The 24444-nt window shown below is 45.7% G+C and overlaps 1 protein-coding gene across 5 annotated transcripts in view; it reads right to left on the bottom strand.

Moving 5' to 3' along the window:
* The window catches only part of GRK3 (G protein-coupled receptor kinase 3), a 274428-nt gene that overhangs the window by 161761 nt on the left and 88223 nt on the right, over positions 1-24444 (bottom strand). For 2 of the 5 annotated variants that reach the window (XR_010139447.1, XM_002830951.6), the window contains exon 1: positions 3547-3751. The exons of the other annotated variants lie outside the window; for them this stretch is intronic. Coding sequence is in view for 1 of the 2 variants with exons in the window: in XM_002830951.6 (XP_002830997.4) it covers positions 3547-3659 (113 nt within the window). In the remaining variant the exon portion in view is untranslated. Of the gene's footprint in view, positions 1-3546; positions 3752-24444 lie in introns of those variants that run through there. 5 annotated transcript variants of the gene reach the window in all.

Here is a 24444-nt window from a genome sequence, read left to right as displayed (position 1 = left end):
GATGAAGTTCACATTACTCAACCTCTTTCAACTATGTGTGATTTCAAATCATCTGAATTTCATTCTTTTTTTTTTTTTAAAAAAAAAAAAAGAGTAACAGAGTAATATAGCCTACAGTAAAAGTCGTCTGAATCACTCCAGGGCTTAAGATGTTGACCCTCTGTGGGCCTTTGCTTATGAATTAGACCTTACTTAAATAAAAGTATTTCTTGGCCGGGCACGGTGGCTCACTCCTGTAATCCCAGCACTGGGAGGCCAAGGCAGGCGGATCACGAGGTCAGGAGATGGAGACCATCCTGGCTAACACGGTGAAACCCCGTCTCTACTAAAAAAAAAATACAACAAAAAATTAGCCAGGCATGGTGGCGGCGCCTGTAGTCCCAGCTACTCGGGAGGCTGAGGCAGGAGAATGGCATCAACCCGGGAGGCGGAGCTTGCAGTGAGCCCAGATCAGGCCACTGCACTCCAGCCGGAGTGACAGAGCGAGACTCCGTCTCAAAAAAAAAAAAAGTATTTCTTTTCCAACGTGATGTAAAACAACTGGCCTGCACATGTAAATGCTCCTGTTTCAACTGCGCCTGCAAGGGAGTCGGTGGGCCACAGTTTACTACTCCCAGTAGGCCCCGTTATCAGCTACATTAGCTCAACAACATTTCAGTAAACTAAAGCAGCTATACCATTTGGACAAACAGTCAGCTTTTCCAGGATTTGCACTCATTGGTTAATTGAATAATGTGTCAACATAACAAAATGTTTGCCTCTTGCCATCTCAGAGAAGCAAAATCTCCCCTAGACAGAATGTTCCATTTTCTGAGACTCTCCTGTAATAGGCAGGAAACTGCAAACCCATTGTTTCATTTAAATCAGCTAGATATTTCGTTCTGATGCTCTTCTGTTTAAATTGTGGAAAAGGCAAAGTAACTAAAATAAGGAAGCACAAAGAATAGTGACTGCAAATAATTAGCTGGAAATAAAAAAATCACTAGTGATAGACCAAAGGCAAATTAAAATGTATGCTTCTCATTCAGATACTAAAAATACAAATCTGAACATCTCTTTCAAGAATACCAAAAACTGGCGATCACATGGCTCGCTCTATAATGAAGCTGAAACAGAAACTTATCAGAAAACATTTGACCCGTATCCCTTTTACCAATAGTGTGAAGTCATACCAGCTATTTAAGTCATTAGGCTGGGGCATTTTAACAAGCAATTAACTTTTTTACAGGATCTAGAAATTCTCCAACCCCCAACCTCCAAATCAAATAGGTAGGCCACTAACTGCCATCCAGCAGTAGAGAGAATTTTGCAAGATGTTATACCTGATAATCTCAATGTAACAGAATCCTAACACAGCACAAGGAGTGACTGTTACTATGTAAATAGCTACATGACAAAACCAAAGCCAAAGCCACTAAGATAAGTAGAAAACAAATTAGAATCTCAGGAGGAGGTTCCAATGGCCCAACTCGAGAGTCTATTTTAAAAAGAGCAAGAGAATAACAATTACTGAAGGGCTGTTTCCTAAAATTACTCTCTGGTTGGTATTTCTCAATTTCCAAATGTCATGAGAAATATGCTGGCTGTCACTTACTCTGCCTTAAAAGAAAGCATTACCAAAGAATACCACTGAAAAACAAAGGCATTCATACAAGGAAGTGAACACCCTAAGTGCATAAGTACGTTCTTAAGAGGGACACTAAAAAAGCAGAAGTCACATTAAGTTCCAAACACCAAGAAAAAAAAAAAACTGAACAGAAGTTCCTAACTTTATTAATATTATATACTACCCCCCCAAAAAAAAACTGCCCATGAGTTGAGATTTATCAATTCTGTATATAGAAACCCTACATATTTAGGACTCCCTGCCTTTGGGTGGTGGAGGGACACTAGGAAAGGCAAGAGAAAAAGGAAGTAAGGCTTTTTCTACATTAGAAATGTACAGTTTTTTTGGTGAAATTTAGGTTTGATACAGGAGTTCTTGTTCTCTAAGTAAGTTTCCCATTTGCCGGAAATTTTAAGCAGCATTGATTTTTTCAATTAGCTTCAGATATGCTACACTCTGGAATAGGGGTGTTAAACTCATGACATTGCAGAAAGGTTTGCACTTTTCCCTCATTTTCACTACTTGGCATTGCCTATCAAAGAGTAGCACATCCTGCAAAACCAACAAGATGCATGGGCTAAGGAGGAAAAGCAAGCCCAAAATATCTAGCAAGCATGTCTTCATTTGCACAACTTAGCTTTTCACAACAAATAACAAGGGGACTGGTATTTTCTATATCATAGGGCTCATGGATGACTTGTAAAAAAAATCAGATGATGATTACTTAGCATTAGGTAACATTTAAGTAATCTTGGGCGCCTAACGCTTGAAGGACTGATGATTTCAAATGGATAATAACTTTGGTTTAGATTCCAATATTTTACAGAATTGCACGGTTTCAAATTCACCATAAACAAGATGCCTCTTTTGAGCATCAATTGCAAGAGCTATTTAGCATCAAGGAATCACATTAGCTGTACAACTCATGATGGTGTTAATTAGGAAAGGAGCTAGAGAAAAAAAAAATCCATCACTGAAGCTTTGATACATTATTTAAAACTCACTATTAACCTGACAAACTATTTTTTCTGGGGAAGTGCTAATGATATGAACTAGCAAAAAATTTTACTAGTTCCTTAATAATAAATCATTTGAGAGAAAATTGCAACTTGGTATGGACCTCACCGAGCCCCTCGCCAATTCAATCGGGCCCTCCTTTGATAATTTAACAACAAGTTCCTGTCTGGAATCACCCATTCAAGTGCCTTTTTAAGTGACTCGCGTTTCGATTTTTTAATAAAGTGCCACCAGTAGATCTACAAGTTGAGGAAAGCAGCTCAGGTGACACACTTGGCACCAAAAAGAATACTGAGTGGGTCAAAATCCTGCCCAGGCGTAAAATAGAAGAGAAGCCGAAGAAGGTGACTAGACTTAATAGACTTCAAGAAGAGCAAACACTGAAAACAGCAGCTTAACTACCTCGGACAATAAGCAACAAGCCTGCAGTCCCCAGGTAAGCGGCCCAGAGGGAGCTGAGAGGATGGAGTTGGAAAGGGGGACCGCTGAGCCCGGGAAGAAGGAGCGACCAGGATGGAGCGCAAAGGAGTGACAGGCAAGGAGCCCACGCGGACCACACCAATGCAACAGGAAGAACCACGGGGATGGGACAGGAGAGGACAGGACAGGGCCGGGGGGAGGGGGCGACAGGGATGGAGCTGGTTCAGCCAAGTCATAACCAGCCCCTGGCTGGGGCGCTCGCTGAGCGCAGGGCGCCGCGCCAGGCACTTTGGAGCGCTCTCTCACGGGGTGCCCCCCACCGGCCATCCGATGCCCCATTTGAGAGACTGGAACGACGAGGCCGGCCCCGCATCGCCCGCTCCTCTGTGTCACCCGCCCCGGGGCAGCGGAGGCTCAGCGCCCGACCCTCCAGGAAGCAGGGGGTAGCTGGCGGCCGCAGGGGGCGGCGGCTTGGGGCCGGCGCCGGCCGGGGCAGCTGGTACCTGGGCTCCGGCAGGACGATCCTCTTGCTGGCGCGGGCGGCCGGGGTCGCCTTGCTCTTCTCCATGGCCATCAGGTAACTGACATCGGCCAGCACGGCCTCCAGGTCCGCCATGTTGGCGAGCTTTGGCGGCGGCGGCGGCGGTTACTCCGAACCTGGACGGGACGCGCGCCCGCCGCCGCCGCCCGCCGCGCCCCGACCTGGGGGGGCCGCCCCGGGGCAGCCCCCCCTCCGCGCGCCCCCGCCCCGCGCGCGCGCCGCGCGCCCCACTAGCGCCCTGCGCGCGCGCCGCAGGCTGTAGCCCGCCGGGGTCGCAGCGCGCCTCCCCGCTCCGCCCCCTCGCGCGCCGCCCGCCGCCCCGCGCACGCGCGTCGCCCCCTGCTTCTTCCGCGAGGGTCTGCGGGGAGCGCGCGTCCGACGGTCAGCGCCCCTCAGCTCACAGTCCCAGCGGCCCGGCTCGGCCGGCCCCTCCCGACCAAGTCTCTACGGTCGCCCTCCCCTCGGGGTGGCCACGAGGGACTCCTCCTCCTCTTCCTCCTCCCCTCCCTCCCCCTCGGCCTCCGCCTCCTCCTTCTCCTCCTCCTTCGCTGCCCCGACCTCCCGCCCCCAGTTCCATGCGCTCTGATAGCCGCCCGGCTCATCCAGAGAAGCCCTGGGCCAGATGTCCACAACCCAAGGGGTTATGGGGAGGCCTCTGCTCTCTGGACACAGTAGTTCTCAAACTGGACAGTGTCAATCAGCATCCTCCGGGAGGTCTGGGATGGCCCCGGAAATACCTGTGTCCCACCTATCCCAGCAGGTAATGATGAAACTCCTGCTCTGGTCCGAGCTACCGGTGAACAGCGCCCAGCGGGCCGGGCCCCAACCTCGCTCCTGAGCCTGAACATCCCGCCAACCCCGCCGTGAGAATTCAGCGAAGAGTAAAAGCTGGAAAAAGTTGCGTGTCTCAGGCTAAGCAGAAGAAAGTGGGGTGACGGCTCCCCCGCTAGGAAGAGAGATGCCCTTAGGGAGCCCCCTGATGGAAGAGCTCTCCGCTTAAGAAGGTCACCACTCCCTTACACTCAGGTGAGAGGTTTTAGTTTGGGTGTTGAAATGGTGTTGAGAAATAGAAGGAGAGAGAGTATTCCTGTCGTTAGGGTTTTACGGTCAATACAAGAGACAATTAGGGAGCATTTACTGCGAGCACACTCGCACCACGAGGGTGATTTAGGGAAGTGGAAAAGCGAGATAGAGCCCAAACACCGAAGCTGGGGGGAATTTCCAGCTTCCTGATCTTCGGTCTCGGTGTCTTTCATCATCACACCACCCCGCTGCCTGGGGTTTTCAGTTGCTTCTTATTTTTCTACAATGTGCCCACAAGTCCACATTCAGGATCCATATGACACTCAGGCTGGAGTGGTGTTAAGGGACACACAGGCAGTCTTAGGAAGACCTAAGCTGGAAATTAATGTTTTAAAATCCCTTTCATTCACCTGAATTGGTCACGTATTTCCATGAGCCTAGACGTTGCTAGAATTTGAGTGAACGTTCTGTCCATAACTTACAGGGTTAACGGGACCCACCAGATACAGTTAAGGTCAAATTTCAGATATTTCATGTAATGTCATTGCAGAAGCAGCCTGATTCCGTCATGAAGTAGCCTGTTTCCCTCTTTTGTTTTCTCTCCCACCCCACAGCCCCCCTCAGTCTGATTCCCTGCTATGCCTGCCATCACCACTGGCCAGTTTTACCACATGCTTCTCAAGACCCAAGGCACAATAGGCATAAAGTTGTCCCGAAAAGGACAAGAGGAGTGTTAGAAGTAGGAATGGCAGTCGAAGGAGCTTGGTCTGGCAGCAGAAAGCTGAAATGACAGGCAAGCACAAAATATATGAATGAGACAAAGCTATGCATGAGCCAAATATCAAACTTTCATCTTCTACCCACTTTTTTTTTTTTTTTTGCTTAAAAATAGGAAGACAGAATGTCTTGTCAAGGGTCACCCCAGGAGGAGGAATAAATTCCCCAAAAAGCAGAACATATTTTTATGATTTAATTAATACAGTTTATCTCAATGTGTCTGTTTATCATTTGAGCATCCACATGATCAGACCTGACATCTGCCTACATTTTCTTGGTTGTCTTTGACTTCAGTTAAGAACCTTTTGCTCTTTTTTTTCCCCCAGCAGCACTGTGTAGTAAGTTGGGAACAAGACACACCTGAAATCAAATCTCTGCTCTGTGCTGGGTGATCTTAGAGGCAGTCTTTTACCTCTTTCTACTTTATTGTTCTCATAGGAAAAGTGGAAATGAGGCCTTTTACCCCAGGGTTGTTGAGAAGACAGAGGAGAAAAAGCACATAAAAATGCACCTTGTCGGGCGTGGGGGCTCACACCTGTAATCCCAGCACTTTGGGAGGCTGAGGCAGGTGTATCGCTTGAGGCCAGGAGTTCAAGACCAGCCTGGCTAACATGAAAAATACATTAAAAATGATGTCTCTATTAAAAATACAAAAATTAGCCAGGCATGGTGGTGAACGCCTGTAATCCCAGCTACTCAGGAGGCTGAGGCAGAAGAATCGCTTGAACCCAGGAAGTGAAAGCTGCAGTGAGTCAAGATCGCAGCACTGGCCAGGCACAGTGGCTCACACCTGTAATCCCAGTACTTTGGAAGGCTGAGGTGGGCGGATCACAAGGTCAGGAGATGGAGACCATCCTGGCTAACACGGTGAAACCGCGTCTCTACTAAAAATACAAAAACAAAATAAACTGGGCGTGGTGGCGGGCACCTGTAGTCCCAGCTACTTGGGAGGCTGAGGCAGGAGAATGGCAGGAACCCAGGAGGCAGAGCTTGCGGTGAGCCAAGATTGCACTACTGCACTCCAGCCAGCCTGGGCAACAGAGCAAGACAGTGTCTCAAAAAAAAAAAAAAAAAAGCATTTTGCCTGGTACCCAGTAGATCCTCAATAAAGGTCATAGCACTTCCTCTATTTATTTTGCTTCATTTTACCCTGGCATGCTAGAGAAGATACTGAAACTAGCTGTTCACAGTCATTACACTTGAAGCAGGAAGACCCCTTACCAAAAATAACATCTCCCTAGGGCATTTCTAGGAACCAAAATGGCAAAAACATTTGCATTTATAAACACGAGCAATTACTCTTTGGGCAGAAAGAACAAGGAGTCCAAAATTTGGTCCTCTAACTGAGGCCCCTACACCATTTGAGTCAGCTGACTCAATTACCCAGGGGTATTTTTTTCTGGTGTTCATAGTGTATGAACTTCTGTTCCCTGGCTGTCTCTTTGGTTGTCTTACTTTCTCCACCCCCTCTTCTTTCTCTTTTTCTTGACTGTCTTGATACTGAACAGCTTTTTGTGTTCACTGCAAACAAAAGGGGTTAATGACAGTGATGAAGTTGTCATAACTGACCTGTTGGATCCTGTTACTAAACACCATCCCCAGCCTGCAATCATTACAAAGAACAGAGAAAACAAATAGCAACCCATTTGTACTTAGCTAATAATGCCCCCTTGCAAATAATTATGTTTCCCACCCCCAGAGGATTTAAATGACTTGGGGCTCACAGTGCTTGTGATAATAGACAAAACTCCAGCGTTCCCACAAGATTAATAATGTTCCCTTTTCTTCTTTTCTACGCCTTTCCATCGTTAGAAGAGATGTTGCTGAGATAGGTGCATTAAAGTTTAGGCTTTCCAGAGTTTATATTGCTAACAACTTGAAAGGAAAAAAGCTAACTAGAGAACTGACTGGTCTTATTTGTTTTAGATTCTAGGCTTTACTAGGACTTCCTACTCTCAGAATCTCTGGACTATAAATGCTGGGTGGGGTGGGAGCTGGGAATGTTATTCTGGGAAATTAATCACAAATGAAAAGAAAATCAACTCTAAGACTCCAGTTAGAAGATTTTTGAAAATGGCAGAACATGACTGGCCTTCATTCAAGTCAGAATATTTAAAGCAATCCTTGCTAAGAACTTGATTTTGTATAAGCAGTCCCTTAAATACAGTTGCTTCTCAGGAAAACCACACACAATTGATGTTTGAATGGCTTTATTTACAAACATCTCACTCTGTAAGCCTATGCAGGTATTTCTAGCCTCCAGGGGGCCACTGTCCCGTTTCACCTGTAATTTGGATCACAGTTCTGTTTGTTGTCACACACATCATACGAGCTGCTTTTCATGCTACTTTTATCCACAAAGCTTTACAAACTTTAATGGCAGCTCTATATATGACAACTTTATAAAGATATGTCAAAAGGTATGATACCAAGCTTTGGTTTTATTAAACTATTAGCTATTAGCACTGAAATGATGTTCAATACAGAAGTACTTTTCTTTCAATATGTGAGTGGAAACACATTTCTCTATGGGGACTGCTGGTCAGGGAGTCACTAAAGAAAAGCCACAGTGTTGTGGTTCAGAGCATGGGCTCAAAAGACAAATGGAAAAGAAGCCTAAGACCAGTCCTTCTGAGCTGTGTGACCTTAGACAAGTTGTCTAATCTCTCTGTGTCTCAGCTCTGTCTCAGTGTTGTTAACGGGATTGCCATGAGAGCAATGCTGTAACATGTAAAAAGCACTTAGAACTGTGTCTGGCACACAGAAAGCACTCGATAAATATTGACCTGGTTAGCAGCAGCAGCAGCATCGTTGGAGCATCTCTATATCATACAGGGCCTGAGGGAAAGAGACCAGCACTGAGAATGAACAGAACAGTGCTGGCTCTGACCCGCTGGCTCTGGCATTGCTGAATAACTCTAAGCAAGTCTCTTAAGCTTTTTAAATCTTACTTTTCACCAATAACTAATGAAGGGATTGAAGGAGCAGGTCCCCTGACGTCTTTTCAAATTCTAAAATTCTCCAGCTTTATTTAATCCTGCAGTGAATCCTTTTGCAAGGTAAAGAATACTCGCTCCCCTCAATAAGATCTTATGAGTTTAGGTTTCAGTGCATAGGGCAATACCCAGGGCATAAATCATTTCCACTGTCACCATATCCCACAGGTGAAGTGAGCAATCCATTAGCTTGCTTCTGGAAACAAGCCTGTCTGTATTTGTTCCCCCAGCATCTGCTCTCAGCACACTGACTTTGCTCAATATATGTGTTGGATGGATAAGTGAGTAAATGAAAGAATGACATAAAGAGCATAGATTGCCTCGGCCTTCTATTGGAAAATAACCTAAAGGGAGGGGGGAAATTACTACTTAAAACCACAAGTGCCACTCAAGGGATGCCTCCTACGAAAGGAGGAGTGCTAACTGCCAGGTCCCCACTGCTCCTTGGTGCTGCTTATGGCCCGGAAGGCCTCTCCCGCAGCCAAGAGCCCTGATGTGCTTGGGCTGTGCAAAGGTGAGTCTGGGAACTTTAGGCACAGGAATGTAGAGCACTCATTCCCTTTGCCTAAGAAAGGGGACTTAAAGGGGAACTTGAAAGAGGGAGTAAGAGAGAGGACAACAAGAGGGGCCGAGGCTAGGCAGTCCATGCAGTGGGTGCCAAGCCTGGAGGAGGGGTGGTCTGGAAAACATTCCGGAACAGGAAATCTGTTCTTCTGTCTTCTGTGCCATTTTAAGTTCTGTACAGCAATGCCTGCTTTTCAGCTTGTATTTGGGGGTACTTTGATGGAAAGTTGCAGGGGAAGCAGGGAACCAGGGCTGGGATCAATACCAGGACCGAGATAAAGGAACAGCTGTAAGAGCAAGAGAACAAGAACTAAGCAAAAGCAGGGAATTTGGGGCCTGCCATGATGATGGCAACGTGGGCTCCGAAGATCCGCAGACAGCCAAGGCAGGCCTCGGCCTCTCCATGGGACTGGAAAGCCCATCTTGTCTCCCTCTCAAGGAGTAAGAAGATGACTTCTGGATCCGTGAGTCACAAAAGGCCAGAACTTTTCTGCATCACAAAGTCACCTCTGGCCCTTAGCCTAGTGGCCTTCCATCCAGCATTCTGTCTGAAAGGACATATGCCATTTAGCTGGGAAATTATATCAAAACCAATCCAAGAAACCACTGACCCCAACCTGCTGAGAAAATTTGTACAGATCTCCCACGGCAACCCCTTACAAGGGCAGGTCATTTTGGGGCATGCCACCTGGGCCAGTGGCAGCAGGTACTGAGCAAATCTACCCCCCCACCTCTCAGAGCTTGTCTCTTCCTGTCCTGGCCAGGTCTGTTTCTTCTCTCTTGATCAACAGAAATAACCCCCAAACTGCTTGGTATAGAGCAGCTCATGAATAGAGATTCAAAGAGGTCACACTCAATTATGAAATCAGGGTGCCTGGGCCAGGCCTGACATAACCCTGATCCCAGAGGACGACCCCTACCCTCTCCAGGGAGCCACCAGAAAAGCTGTCACATGCTCCTAAGACACGCTTGCCACCAGCACCCCCAGACACCTATGTGCTAAAATTGCCAACATGCAGATTCGGATTCAGAGGTCCAGTCAGGGCCTGAGAATCTGCACTCCTTGCAAGCCCCCAGGTGGTGCCAACACAGCAGAAACATTGACATCTTAGGCCCCACCACAGACTTAAGCCAAATCTGCACTGGAACAACATGCCCAGGCAATCTCCCACCCTGAAGTTGTTCAGGCTGACCTCACCTAGGGGAGGGAGTTCCAGACTAGAGAAAGGTCAGATCAGCGGAGCCCAGATGGACAGCCACCAGACAAAGGAGGAGAGGAGGGAGAGGCAGGTCGGAGAGGTCACAGGACTTGATTCTGCAGCACCTGGAGCCACAGTGGGGAATTGAAGCTATCCTCAGGGCACCAGAAAGCCAGTGGAAGGTTTCTAAGAGGAGAGTGACAAAATCAGATGGACCATTTTATAGGATTCTTCTGGCTGGGGATGCAGGTCCAGTTGGAGGCAGCGGGGGATAGTTGAATTAAGGGAGGCTCTAGAGAGAGCTAGGGTAGCAGTCCAAGAGACCCAGATGAGGGCAGCTGCAGTAAGCAGACCAGCACATCACTCATGGTCCAGGGTGATTTGCAGGCCTCTGAAGCAGCCAAGTACAAAACAAAGGCCCTCCCACTTCCCTTCTCCCTGGACCAGATCTCTCTGACTTCTCACCTGGAAGGTGCCCACAGGTTGCCAACTCCTTGTCCTGTTTCCAAACCCTCCCTCCTTCAATCCATCTGACACTCTCCTGCCCCTGCTCAAAAACCTTCAATAGCGCCCCATTGCCTGCCAAATGATCTGCAAACTCCTCCACCCACACTTTTATGTTCTACTTCTATGTCTGCCTAACCCGTAACACAGTAGTTCACACTTTCATTCATGCAACAAATATTTATTGAGTATCATCAATGTGGCAGGCACTAAAAAGAAATCACTCATCTGCCAAGGCACATAATCAATTTCAGGAGGCTTATAGCCACACTAAAATGCTCTTCCAAATAAGCGCTTTGGCTGTAGCAAATGAAAATAATAATAGAAAACATTTATTAAATACTAACTTTGTGCCAACTATCATGTTAAACGCTTTGTGGGACTATCTTAATAATCTTCCTCAGACACCTATAATGGAGAGGGTTGGCCTCATTTTTTTGTTTTGTGGGTTTTTGTTTTGTTTGTTTGAGACAGGGTCTCACTCTGTCACCAAGGCCGGAGTTTAGTGGTGTGATCTCAGCTCACCATAGCCTCAACCTCCTGGGTTTAAGCAGTCTTCCCACTTCAGCCTCCCAAGTAGCTGAGACCACAGGGATATGTCACCATGGCTGGCTAATTTTTTTTTGTTTTTTGGGGGGTGCTACCATGTTGCGCAGGCTGATCTTGAACTCCCAAGCTCAAGCGATCCACCCGCCTCAGCCTCCCAAAGTGCTGGGATTACAGGCGTGAGCCACTGCGCCCAGCTGGTTGGGCTCATTAGCCAAAAGAAAAATCTCAAGTCACTTGCAGAGTAAGTGCAACAACTAAGTTCACAGGATATGAATTCAGGCAGTCTCAACCCAGGACTTCTCCCTCAACCCCTGTCCTCTGAATGTCCTTGTACTCTAAGTCATGGGGCTGTGAGTGAAACAACATCAAATAAGCCGTGTTAAAGTGCACAATAAAACCCCATTCAAATTCTCTTTCCGACTCACCTCTTGCTAATCCCAAGTCCTCCCACGATGCCCGGGTCACACTGACCAAGCAATTCCAGCCTTGAGGGTTTTGTCTTCCTTTTCCCTTTGCCTGGAACACTCTCCTTCAAGGCCTTTTTTTGGCCTCTCACCATTCAGATCTCTGCTCAGATATCACCCCTGGCATCTCTGGGAGAGAAGCCAGCAAGACACTTGTAGGCAATAATGCAAATCTGCCAAAAATTCTCTTGGTGGGCTCCTATCACGTTCTAAGCCCTTTTCTCCTGTTTCCTTTTTTCTCTCTTCCTCTCCACTTCCTCCCATCTCCCCTTTCCCCTTTAGCCCTTCAAGAACAAGTGCCTCTCTCTTCTCTACTGTGTTCTCTACCTTAATCAAAAGCTGCTCTCATCAAAAGATGTCCTGTCCATCATATATGCCTTAGTGTGAATTTGTTGGTAGGTCAATTTTCCCAGAAATGTCTGATTTATTTTTATTTTTTTATTTTTTGAGACCAAGGAAGTCTTGCTCTGTCACCTAGGCTGGAGTGCAGTGGTGCGATCTCGGCAATCTCGGCACCCTGCAACCTCAACCTCCACCTCCCGAGTTCAAGCGCTTTTCCTGCCTCGGCCTCCTGAGTAGCTGGGATTATAGGCATGTGCCACCATGCCCAGCTAATTTTTGTATTTTTAATAGAGATAGAGTTTCACCATGTTGGCCAGACTGGTCTCGAACTCCTGGCCTCAAGTGATCTCCCTGCCTTGGCCTCTCAAACTGCTGGGATTACAGGTGTGAACCACCACACCCGGCCAGGAGTGTCTGAATTTTAAACCATATGCTTGATTATAAATAGCAGAGTTTGCCTTTCTTAAAAGAATTTCATACAACTGGATTGCTAGGGGTGTGTGTGTGTGTGTGTGTGTGTGATATGTTAGGGGCAGCAGGTTTTTCCTTAACCCCAGGAATCATTCAGGCTGACTTTGTTCAGCTGGAATAATTTCAGGCATCGTGATACAGTTGAAGGGAAAAAGGATGGACATTAAAATAAGGAAGGCTTCAATTTGAAACTCGCTTCTGACAGTACTCGAATGATCTTAGACTAAGTGATTTCACTCTGACTCCCAGTTGTCTCCTTTATAATGTGAGGGTAATTAACTATTGTAAAGATTATTGTAAGGGCTAGATGAGATCACAGGACACAGGATAAGGGCTCAGTGGGGCTGGAATGCGTGAAGTCCTCTTTGGAGCAGTCAGGCCTGATGGACCCCATGCCTGGGCTCGAAGACACCTACACACACTCCCAGGGGCCCCACTGCTCATAATTGTTTCTGGAAAGAACTGAGCATGAAACTTGGCAGGAGACCACAAAACGTCCTGGAATCCTGGTCACTGTCGAGTCTAGAATGCTCTCCTCCAGAGAATCACCTTCTTGGGGCCAGTGTTGGAGCATGGAAGGCTTAGTTGGGGATTGGAACTGTTCCAGCCCTGAAGCCCTCCTTCCTGTCCCTATAACCAGCAAATGTCACTGTCTGTCTTGCCAGGGTAACAACCTTTCTCATAAGCATCACCAAACCTGACCAGATATCAGTCCCCTGAAAAGAATCATAATCCAGCCACCATAAACCCAAAAGCCAAAGTGGTAATTATCTAAAGATGAGGAAAGGTTTCCTCCCAGGCCCTCCAGGGGCCAAGGAGGTTCTCACATTAAACAGTTACACTGATCTCCATTGATTTCTTCAGTCCATCAACCAATTATTGAGCAACTTTTTCTTGGAAACCTACTGTATGTGAGGTACCGGGATGACAGTGGCGGACAGGTAGACACCCTCCACCTTCATGGAATAACATATTTGCAGGGGGGTGCATTGGCAGTTAATTGGTTAATTTATCAAAATTGTGCTATGAACCAAAATGATGTAATAGATGTCTTAGAAGAGCCCACAATTGGTTGTGGGTCCAGGAGGCCTTCTCTGAGGAGGTGACATTTAAGCTGAGAACAGAAGGAGGAACAGAAGGGGGTCAGAGACAGCCTCCAGGTGGACCACACAGCCAGGCAAAGGCCCTGGGTGGCAAAGAAGGAGCGTAGCTGGGAAACAAAGAGCAGGATGTGTGATGACACCTGAGACTGGGCAGAGGCCAGACCCTGCAGGGCCTTGGAGGCCACACCAAAGAGCTGGGTCTTTGTCCTGAAAGCAATGAGAAGCCAGAGATGGGCTTTCAGCAGGGACGTGACATGACCCAATTGACCTTGTGAAAGAGAACTCTGACTGCTCTCTGGATAATAACCTTTCCCTCCCTTTAACACAGTCCAGAAAAGGCATGTGTGGGGGTGGGGAGCCGGCTGGATTTTTCTGGAGGACTTTCCTTATAAACTGCTTTAAATAGAAATGAGAGGAAGCAAACAAATGATAGCTCTGTCCATCCAGGCCTTAATTTTTCTAAACAAACAAGAACCATGGGCAACTGCAGGCAAAAGTGTTTCCACCCTTGAGGTCTTGAAAAGAAAAGTCTGTTTCACCTCTTCCTCAGAAGTGCAGGGAACAGTGTGTGCTATGCAAATAGATGCCACATACAGATGGTAACTTCTTGGGCTAATTGGCTGGGGGCAAAGGCTCTCCGGGGCTTACCCAGGGATGGTGTATTTGACAACATCTGACCTCTCCCCTGTGCTCACTGATCTTTCTTACTCCATCAGTCCAGCTCCCATCCATGTGGACACTGAGCACATGAGCAGGAAGCTTCCCAGGCTGAATCCTTGCTCAAGAAATGTTGCTGCAGCTAACAGCCCACTGGGGAGTCTTTGTGACTCTTTTGATCCCCCACTTAGAATCTAGCAAATTGCAAGAGAAAAAGCGATTTCCCAAGACTGGAATTACAATCCAGATGTCATGGGATGTTTGGCTCAGAAAGCCTTCATCTGCTGGTCATGAGTTATGGGATTTCAGCAGCTCTCCAGGGAGTTTTCTCCCATCTACAAATGGTGTGGTTGTCTGTCACCGGCACTTAAACTGGGTGAGATATGTTGGCTGACATGATATTGTGATTTATAAAGATTAATAGATATTCTTATTACATATTCATATACATTCATATTCATGTATATATTAAATATTCGTGTATATATATATTTGGTCTTCATCCATTTCCTGGCACAGAGCTCCTAAAATCCTTGGAACCCCCAAAATGTTAAGAGTGTCTTTTGTATGTTAGTGAGATGACTCGTGGCTAGGGTCCCTAGACAACTTCAAGATGGGGACTGGTTACCCACAAAACCAAGGCACGATTAAAGGGTTGAGACTAAAAAACAAAAAATAAGGTCTGGCTCTGTTGCCCAGGCTGGAGTGCAGTGGTGTGATTACCACTCACTGCAGCCTCAACCTCCCAGGCTCAAGCAATCCTCCCACCTCAGCCTCTGAGTAGCTAGGACTGCAGGCACACACCAAGCCCAGCTATTTTTTTTTTTATTTTTTGTAGAGATGGGGTCTCACTATGTTCCCCAGGCTGGTGTCAAATTCATGGGCTCAAGCCATCCTCCCTCCTCAGCCTCCCAAAGTATTGGGATTACAGGTGTGAGCCACCACACCTAGCCTAGAGTTGAGACTTTTAATTCCACCCCTTAGCCTCTGAGGAGCAGAGAGGGGCTGACGGGTGAGTTGACTACCAATGGCCAGTGATTTAATCAATCATGCCTACAGAATGAAGCCTCCAGATAAATGCAGAAAAACCAAGTGGGTTCAGAGAGCTTCCATATAGCTGAACACATGGAGGTCCTGTAGTGTGGTGTGCTCAGAGAGGGAAGAGATGCTTCTAGCCCCAGGACTTGCCCTGTTCATCTCTTCCATCTGGCTGCTCATCTGTATCTTTTGTAATACCCTTGTAATAAGCCAGTAAACACAGATACTGTGTTTTCCTGAGTTCTGTGAGTCACTCTAGCAAATTAATTGAACTTGAGGAGGGAGTCATGGGAACCCCAATTTATAGCTGATTGGTCAGAAGTGTAAGTGACAACCTACTACTTGCAATTGGTCAGAGTGAATTGAACTGGAGGACACCCAGTTGGTGTCCCCTGAATAACTGACTGGTTGCTGATGGGAAGAAATCTCCACACTTCTGGTGTCAGAAGTGTTGTGTTGAGTGGTATATCAAAGTAGAAAAAACACTTGGATTTTTCCTATCTCTATTAGCTGATCAAATCAGATTTCTTTTTTTTTTTCTTTACTTTTCTTTCTTTCTTTTTTTTTTTTTTTTTTAGAGACAGGATCTTGCTCTGTTGCCCAGGCTGGTGTGTGACAGCATGATCGTGGCTCACTGCAGCCTGGACCTCCTGGGCTCAAGCAATCCTCCTACCTCATCCTCCCAAGTACTAGGACTGCAGGCACACACCACATTCCCAGCTATTTTTTTTTTTTTTTTTTTTTTTGTAGAGATGGGGATTTTGCTATGTTACTCAAGCTGGTTTCAAACTCCTGGTCTCAAGCAATCCTCCTGCCTCAGCCTCCCAAAGTGCTGGGATTGCAGGCATGAGCCACCATGCCCAGCCAAATCATATTTCTTGATTACATTCTTTATCTCCATGCAGAGACAAATCTTTTGTGTTAGTCATTGCTGTGTAACAATATGACGACACACTTAACAGCTTAAAACAACAAGAAGACATTTTTGCAGCCAAAAAACATGAAAAAAGCTCAACATCACTGATCATTAGAGAAATGCAAATCAAAACCACAATGAGATACCATCTCATGCCAGTCAGAATGCAATTATTAAAAAGTCAAGGAACAACAGATGCTGGCAAGGCTGTGGAGAAGTAGGAATGCTTTTACTCTGTTGGTGGGAATGTAAATTAGTTTAACCATTGTGGAAGACAGTGTGGCAATTCCTCAAGGATCTAGAACCAGAAATCCCATTTGACCCAGGAATCTCATTACTGGGCATATACCCAAAGGAATATAAATCATTCTATTATAAAGATACATGCACGCATATGTTTATTGCAGCACTATTCACAATAGCGAAAACATGGAACCAACCCAGATGCCCATCAATGATAGACTGGATAAATAAAATATGGTACATAATACACCATAGAATACTATGCAGCCATAAAAATGAACGAGATCATGTCTTTGCAGGGACATGGATGGAGCTGGAAGCCATTATCCTCAGCAAACTAACACAGGAACAGAAAACCAAACATCACATATTCTCACTTATAAGTGGGAGCTGAACAATGAGAACACATGGATACAGGGAGAGGAACACACACCGGGACCTGTCAGGGGTGGGTAGAGGAGGGAGGGCACCAGGATAAATAGCTAATGTATGTGGAGCTTAATACCTAGGTGATAGGTTGATAGATGCAGCAAACCACCGTGGCATACACCTATGTAACAAACCTACACGTCCTGCACATATATCCCAGAAATTAAAATAAAATTTAAAAAGAAATAATTTTTTTTTTAATTACACATTTATTATCTCAAAGTTTCTGTAGGTCAGGGGTCTGGGTATAGATTAGCAAGGTCCTCTGTTCAGGGTCTTACAAGGCTGCAGTTACGTGTCAGCCAGGGCTGTGGTTTCATGTGAGGCTTACTGGGGAAGGATCCGCTTCCAAGTTGTTGTAAGTGCTGCCAAAATTTAGTTTCTTGTGGTCTATTGGATTTAGGCTGTTAGATTTTTGCTGACTGTTGGCCAAAGGCTTCCCTTAGCTCCTAGAAGTAGCACTAATTTCCTTGCCACACAGGCCTCCCAAACATGGCCAAAGCATCTCAAGATGGGCATTATAATCTTTTACATCCCATCACCTTTGCATATTGTATTGGTTAAAATCCAGTCATAGATCCCACACACACTCAAAGGGAAGGGCCCACAAAAGGCCAGGGATGCCAAAAGATGGGATCATGGGGCCGCCCATGAGCCTAGAGTCTGTCTGCCACAACTTTAGAAAGCTTTCCTCCATTGAAGAGAACAAAACTGTTAGCCACTGGTTCAAGTAGCTTGCTAGTTCATGTATATATTCTTAGTCCATTGGAGTCTTAGTCTGAGCTTCTATAACAGAATACCCGAGACTGGGTAATTTATAAACAATAGACATTTCTTTTCTCATGGTTCTGGAGGCTGGGAAGTCCAAGAGCAAGGCGCCAGCAGGTTCCGTTGTCTGGCAAGCGCTGATCTTTGCTTCCAACACAGTGCCTTGAGCACTGCATCCTCCAGAGGAAAGGAACTCTGTATCCTCACATAATGGAAGGCAGAAGGGCAAGCCAGACTGTGTGAAGCCTCTTTTATGAGGGCCTTAATCTTATTCATGAGGGGAGGAACCCTCATGACCTAATCACCCCTTAAAGGCGCTACCTCGCAGCCTGGCAGGGTGGCTCACGCCTGTAATCCTAGCACTTTGGGAGGCCGAGGCAGGCAGATCACTAGATCAGGAGATCAAGACCGTCCTGGTTAACACGGTGAAACCCCATCTCTACTAAAAATACAAGAAAATTGCCAGGCGTGGTGGCGGGTGCCAGTAATCCCAGCTACTTGGGAGGCTGAGGTGGAAGAGTGGCATGAACCTGGGAGGCGGAGCTTGCAGTGAGCCGAGATTGTGCCACTGCACTCCAGCCTGGGCGACAGAGCGAGACTCCGTCTCAAAATAAAAAAAGGCGCTACCTCTTAATAGCATCACATTGGCCATTAAGTTTCAGCACCTGAAGTCTGGAGGGAACACATTCAAATCTTAGCATGTATGTGTGTGTGTATATCTATATATATATACACACGTATATATAATTGATTGATATATAGTTAATAGATAAATAGGCAGAGATATCACTTGGCTAAAATGTGTGCTTTTAACAAATAATTAGCTCTATCAACACAATGTACAGGGTGTTGAATGGACCAGCCAGGGTAAAGGGTGGTCCCCCAGACTCCAAGGAGATATTTAATAAAATAATATAATTACATGTGAGGATACAATACATGGGGATTGTATCCCAAAGTACCTCAGCCTAAACATTGATTTGGTTGGTGACAGAGTGAAAATGGATCATGGCACAGCACATCCAGCAGGGACGGGGAACCCAGGGTGTTATATGCACAGTTTGAATCTCAACATTACTATACACTGGCTGAGAGAGCTTAGGCAACTGGCTTGACTCCCCCAAAATCTGTGGTTCTTTAATTAGGAAGCAGGAACAATAATAAGTTTGTCTTGAGGATTTACTGACATCATGTGTGTAACTGTGCTTTATGTTAGAATGGCTAAAATGAAAAATACAAACAAAACCAATATTGGTGAGAATGCAAACGGAGCTCTTCTGTGCCCCTGGTGTGAGTGTAAATTGGTTTGACCATTTTGGAAAGTTGTTTAGCAGTATCCACAAAAGCTAAATGCATGACCAAGGAATTTTAACTCCATGATATATACCCTGCAGAGATGAGTGCTTACGTAGACCAAGAAAACCTGTACATGAATGTTCACAGTAGCTTTATTCTCAGCCCAAACTGAAACAACCCAAATATTCATCAACAATCTAATGCAGTGGTCCTCAACCTTTTTGGCACCAGGGACTGGTTTCATGGAGACAAATTTTTCATGGACAGGGTCTGGGGAGATGGTTTCGGGATGATTCAAGCACATTACATTTATCGTGCACTTTATTTCTATCATTATTACATTGTAATATATATACCGAAATAATTCTACAACTCACAGTAGTGTAGAATCAATGGGAGCCCTCAGCTTGCTTTCCTGCAACTAGATGGTCCCATCTGGGGGTGATGGGAGACAGTGACAGATCATCAGGCATTAGATCCTCATAAGGCGCACACAACCTAGATCCCTCACATGCACAGTTCATGATGAGAATGTAATTCCTCCACTGATCTGACAGGAGACAGAGCTCAGGTGGTAATATGAGCAATGGTGAGCAGCTGTAAATACATATGAAGCTTGGCTTGGTCATCTGCAGCTCACCTCCTGCTGTGCAGTCCGGTTCCTAGGTTCCTAACAGGTACCGGTCTGTGGCCGGGAATTGGAGACCCATGATCTAATGGATACATTGTAACATGTTCACACAGCGTAATACTACACAGTGATAATAAAGCACATGCCACCATGGCATGCAGCAATTTGGTTCACACAGACGTACTGTTAAGGAAGTCAGACACAAAAGAATGCATGTTGTTTGAGACCACAACAATGTAAAAGTGAAAAACAGGCAGAACTGGTCGACGCTGATAACGATCAGCATAGTGGTTACCTTGGGTGGGTATTGACCAGGACGGGGAGGAGGGAGCTTCCTGGGGGCTGGAAATGTTTTATATCTTGAGCTAGTCATGGTTACTTGGGTATATACGTTATTGACCCATGCACTTACTGAGTTACACCTCAATAAAATATGTTTTAAAATAAGAAAATAAAAGCAAAGTATTTGGTGCTGACCCTCTGTTCCAATCCCTGACTTTCTTGGCCATAGAGCAGCAGACTCCCTTGATTGTCCTTACCTGAGGCATCAAGAGAGAGGTCATCTATCATTTCCCAGCCCAAGATTTCTTCCACACAATGATGCTGACCAGCGAGGCAACATGGGTATGCAACTATGTGAGTTATTATCTGTACCTATGTGAGTTATTATCTACATCTATACGAGTTATTATCTAATCTACACAAACTTGATCAGAGGCAGATGGAGATGCACAGCTTGCATCCTGCCTGGAGTTCTCCAGTGCAACACAAAATCTCTCGTTCCTCTGCTCTCTCTCTTCCTTCCATGCAAGATTCTCCCCACAGTGTCCCACCTAGGACCCTTTGAGATCTGCACATCTAGTTCTCTCTCTGTCTCCCTCCCTCCCTCTCCCTCTTTTAGAGACAGGGTCTTACTCTGTTGCCCAGGCTGGCATGTAGAGGCATGATCATCTCTCACTGCAGCCTCAACTTTCTGGAGTCAAGCGATCCTCCTGTCTCAGCCTCCCAAGTAGCTAGTGCTTCTTCCCATATTCTTGTAATGATAACACTGGAGGTTTGGTGTCTTCAACCTCCATGTTTGGGACCTGAATGGCCCTTAGTAGTAAAAAAAAAAAAAAAAAAAAAAAAAAAAAACAGCAAAAAACAAAAAACCTCTTGCTGTGTTCTTCCTGACATATAAATTATATCATGTTCTGTGACCATGATGACATGAATGACAGGTGTTTCCTTCCACATACCTCCATATCACAGACACCGGCTGCTTTCAAAACAACTTGGTTTTCATCGTGTTTGTCCCTAGGCAGGACTCTGCAGAGGAGTGTTTTCCTTCACTCACATCAATCTACTCATTCCTACCATATTCTCAGACCTCTTTCATGTTTTCTGTTACTCTCCATCGCTGAGCACACCATAAGGACTCAGTAAATGGAGCAGTGAACACTCCTTAGCAAACTGAGCACGACAGTCGCTAGAAAAGTGAGCCCTGCAAGAGAGCAGGTTTAACTCACGCAGACCTATCACACTGTTACTCAATTCACCCTCAAACTGCTCTCACACTCTCCACTCTGACTCGAGGTATAACAACAACTTTATGATGATTAAATTCAATTTTGCTTCCTTCTGAGATCCTTCGATTGCAAGAAGAGGGGCCCTAGCTTAGTGTTTTTTATGCTGGGACTCAAGGCCAATTGGTAGGTCATGGAATACATTTACATGGATGCTAGCAGCATTTTTACATAATGAAGTGAAATAGAATGGAATAAAAATCATCAGAGTGAGTCATACACAGTCAGTTTTAAGCATCGTTAAGTGAAATATTTGTTTCAGATGCGTGTGTGTGTGTGTGTGTGTGTGCGTATTCCACTGCTTTGTATTACATAAAATGTACTTCTTACCATGGGCCATGATCTAAGACTTCCAGAGTCGCTGAGCCCAAAAATGTATCCACAAGCATTCCAGTCACTGCAAAGGTAAATTAATAAATTGACTTCACCCAAGTGAACTATAGAGTTGAGCTTCTAAAACAGAGGTCAGCCCCTGACCTGTGGTGGCCCCAACCAAGATATAACCTCCCCATAAGAAGCTCTGCCAACAACAGCTTAAGAATTAGCCTCACTTTCCCCACTTTAATGTAGAAATGGAAATTGCGACCACAATGATCAATGCAAATTGTTTTAGGTGAAGACACTCTCTGACCTCCTGGGTAGATGTAAGCACTTTAGAGAACAGACTTTGAGAGTGTGGCCTTTTAAGAGATGAGTCACTCCTAATAGGCCCGTTTCTAGGCCAAAATGAGTGCTGTGTGATTTGGAGCAAAGTGCTTCACCTCTTTGGACTTCTGCTTTTTGACTGTGAAACAAAGAGTAAGTAGGGCTGGGAGGGATGCTTGCAGGGAAGCCTGGAAGCTTGTTGTGTTCAGCTGGTGCAGAGGCACTAGCTTCTCCCTTTTCATCACCTTCTCCCTGGGAGGGAGACAGAATCTTTCCTTTCCCACTACCCTGCTTTTTTTTTTTTTTTTTTTTTTTTTTGTACTTCTGCGTTGCCTCATTCATAGAAAGGAGACGAAGTTAACATAAACAAGAGGGTTGGGCTAGATTATGATTTCTCAACATTGGAAACCCATGTCTCCTTTCAGTAAAATGGAAACTGTATGTGCTTGGACCTTTGCAGGCCTTGTTCTTCCCCGTGCCAAGTTCAGACCAGACCTAGGACATCTAGAAGGGAGAAGGGAGGGAAGGAAGAGAGGGAGAGAGGACGGGAGGAGGAAGGGATGGAGGGAGGAAGAAGGGAGGAAGAGAGGGAGGAAGAAAGCAGGAAAGTGGAGGAAATAAATCCAACTTAAACAGTATGGCCAAGGGCTGTGGATTTTATTGAAGATGAGGTGGAGATATGAAGGGAGGGATGACATCACTCGTCACACAGCAAAACTGCCCCAGTACCCTCTTTCGGCCTCTCTGCTCTTTTTTCCTGTTCTTTGAGTACAGAGACTACATCTACGGGATTATTCTGTTGGCAACTTGGTTATGCTGGGAACCACATTTCCCAGACCTCCTTTTTCTGTATGTTCCTAGGTTAGAGTTGCCCCAAAATGAGGTCGTGCAAGACCAGGGAGGCTCAAAGGAAGCAGCAGCCGTTACACTCTGAAGGTCATCATTGGTTAGAAGCAGTGAGGAGGGGTGGCCAGACACAGAGGGACCAGCAGCTTCCAGTTTGTCCTCCATCTTCCCTGCTCTGTATCTAGCTTTCCCCTGACCCTGCTGACCAGCAGTGATGGCAAGCCCACCCTCAGACCCTTAGCTGCAGATTCACAGAGGCAGTCACCGTGGAGAACTAATACATTCCATAGACTTCTAGATCAGCCCCTTTCCTGGTGCCTGTGCACCAGCTCAATACACCAAGCTTCAGACTTCCCTGCAAGCTCCTGACTCATTCACTTGCACCAGCCCTTATTAGTGATCCTCAATGCCCTCAATGGACCTTCTTCCCTAGCTTCTCCTACAAGCGTGTATCATCTGATTCCTGTAACGCAGTTCTTATTCCAAACATACCACCTTGTGGCTCTGCTTCCCGGACTAACCTCTCACCGACACACCTAGTTTCTGCCCCCGCACCTAAACCGCTATCCCTCTCTTCAAAGATAGCAGAAATGAGATTCAACTGGAGGTATCAAGGAAGAGCTAGACTCTGCAAGTTCTCGACGTTTGGATAGGAAGTGTGGGCTGAATTCTGAGGACAAAAGGGAGCCACTGAATGTGTTAAGCAGGCACTGGGGCATGATTTGTTTTTTGTTTTGTTTTGTTTTGTTTCTTCAGAAAGACTGCTGTGAACATAATGGGTTACTGGAGGGCCAGAGAAATCGTGGGGGGACCAGTGAAAGGGCTGTCACGTATGTTCCCAATTATTTATTTTCATCTATATAAATGGAGCAATTGTTCAATGAAAGTTAAACTTTAATCATGGCATGAAAGGGAATAAATCACTTGTCGAGTAAATATTTACTGTTTCTGGACCACGGCTCCTCAATAAAATGTGGCTGTCTCCTCTTTTCCCATCCAGTATCCAGCATAAAAACCAGAATTTAAGAACTCTTCTGCTGGGTGTGGTGGCTCACGCCTGTAATCCCAACACTTTGGGGAAGCCAAAGCAGTCAGATCACTTAAGCCCAGGAGTTTGAGACCAGCCTGGCCAACTTGATGAAACCCTGTCTCTACAAAAAATACACACACACACACAAAATAGCCAGATATAGTGGTGTGCACCTGTAGTCCCAGCTATTTAGGAGGCTGAGGTGTGAGGATGGCCTGAGGCCAGGAGGCAGAGGTTGCAATGAGCTGAGCTGGCACCACTGCACCCCAGCCTGTGTGACAGAGCAAGACCCTGTCTCAAAACAAAACAAAACAAAAACAAACAAACAAAAAACCCCTCAAATTGTGACAACACGGATTAAATCAACCAAATAAACCAGAAAATATGAACAAGTAACACTGAGAGAAAACAGACACAGGAGACACCTTAAACACTAACAACGGCAGCGTGGTGGTACCAGGTACCAGGTTTGTAGAAATTTGTTCATCTACAATAAGAAAATGTTACAATATTGAAAAGGAAACACAGAAGAAAAAAATATCACAGTCTCCCTTGCCATCCTACCACTGCCTTTTCAGCTCCGTTTCAACATTCATGCTTCTTTCAGCTCATCAAGAACAGGCTGTGTGCATATCAATTTCCAGAGCAGTTTTCTGAGACTCCAACTCTGTATGATATTATCCTTCTGAAAATTAAGTCCTAAAAGAAGCACCACTATTTTTTCTTATCTGCTGGAAAAAAAAAAATGAAGGATAAGGAAGGGAAAGATAGATTTTGATCGCATATTCTGATTCTCAGTTAAAG

Source organism: Pongo abelii, chromosome 23 (genome assembly GCF_028885655.2).
Source record: "Pongo abelii isolate AG06213 chromosome 23, NHGRI_mPonAbe1-v2.0_pri, whole genome shotgun sequence".
Classification (NCBI taxonomy): Eukaryota; Metazoa; Chordata; class Mammalia; order Primates; family Hominidae; genus Pongo; species Pongo abelii.
Note: the sequence above shows the minus strand (reverse complement) of the source record. Positions and strands in the feature narration are given on the sequence as shown.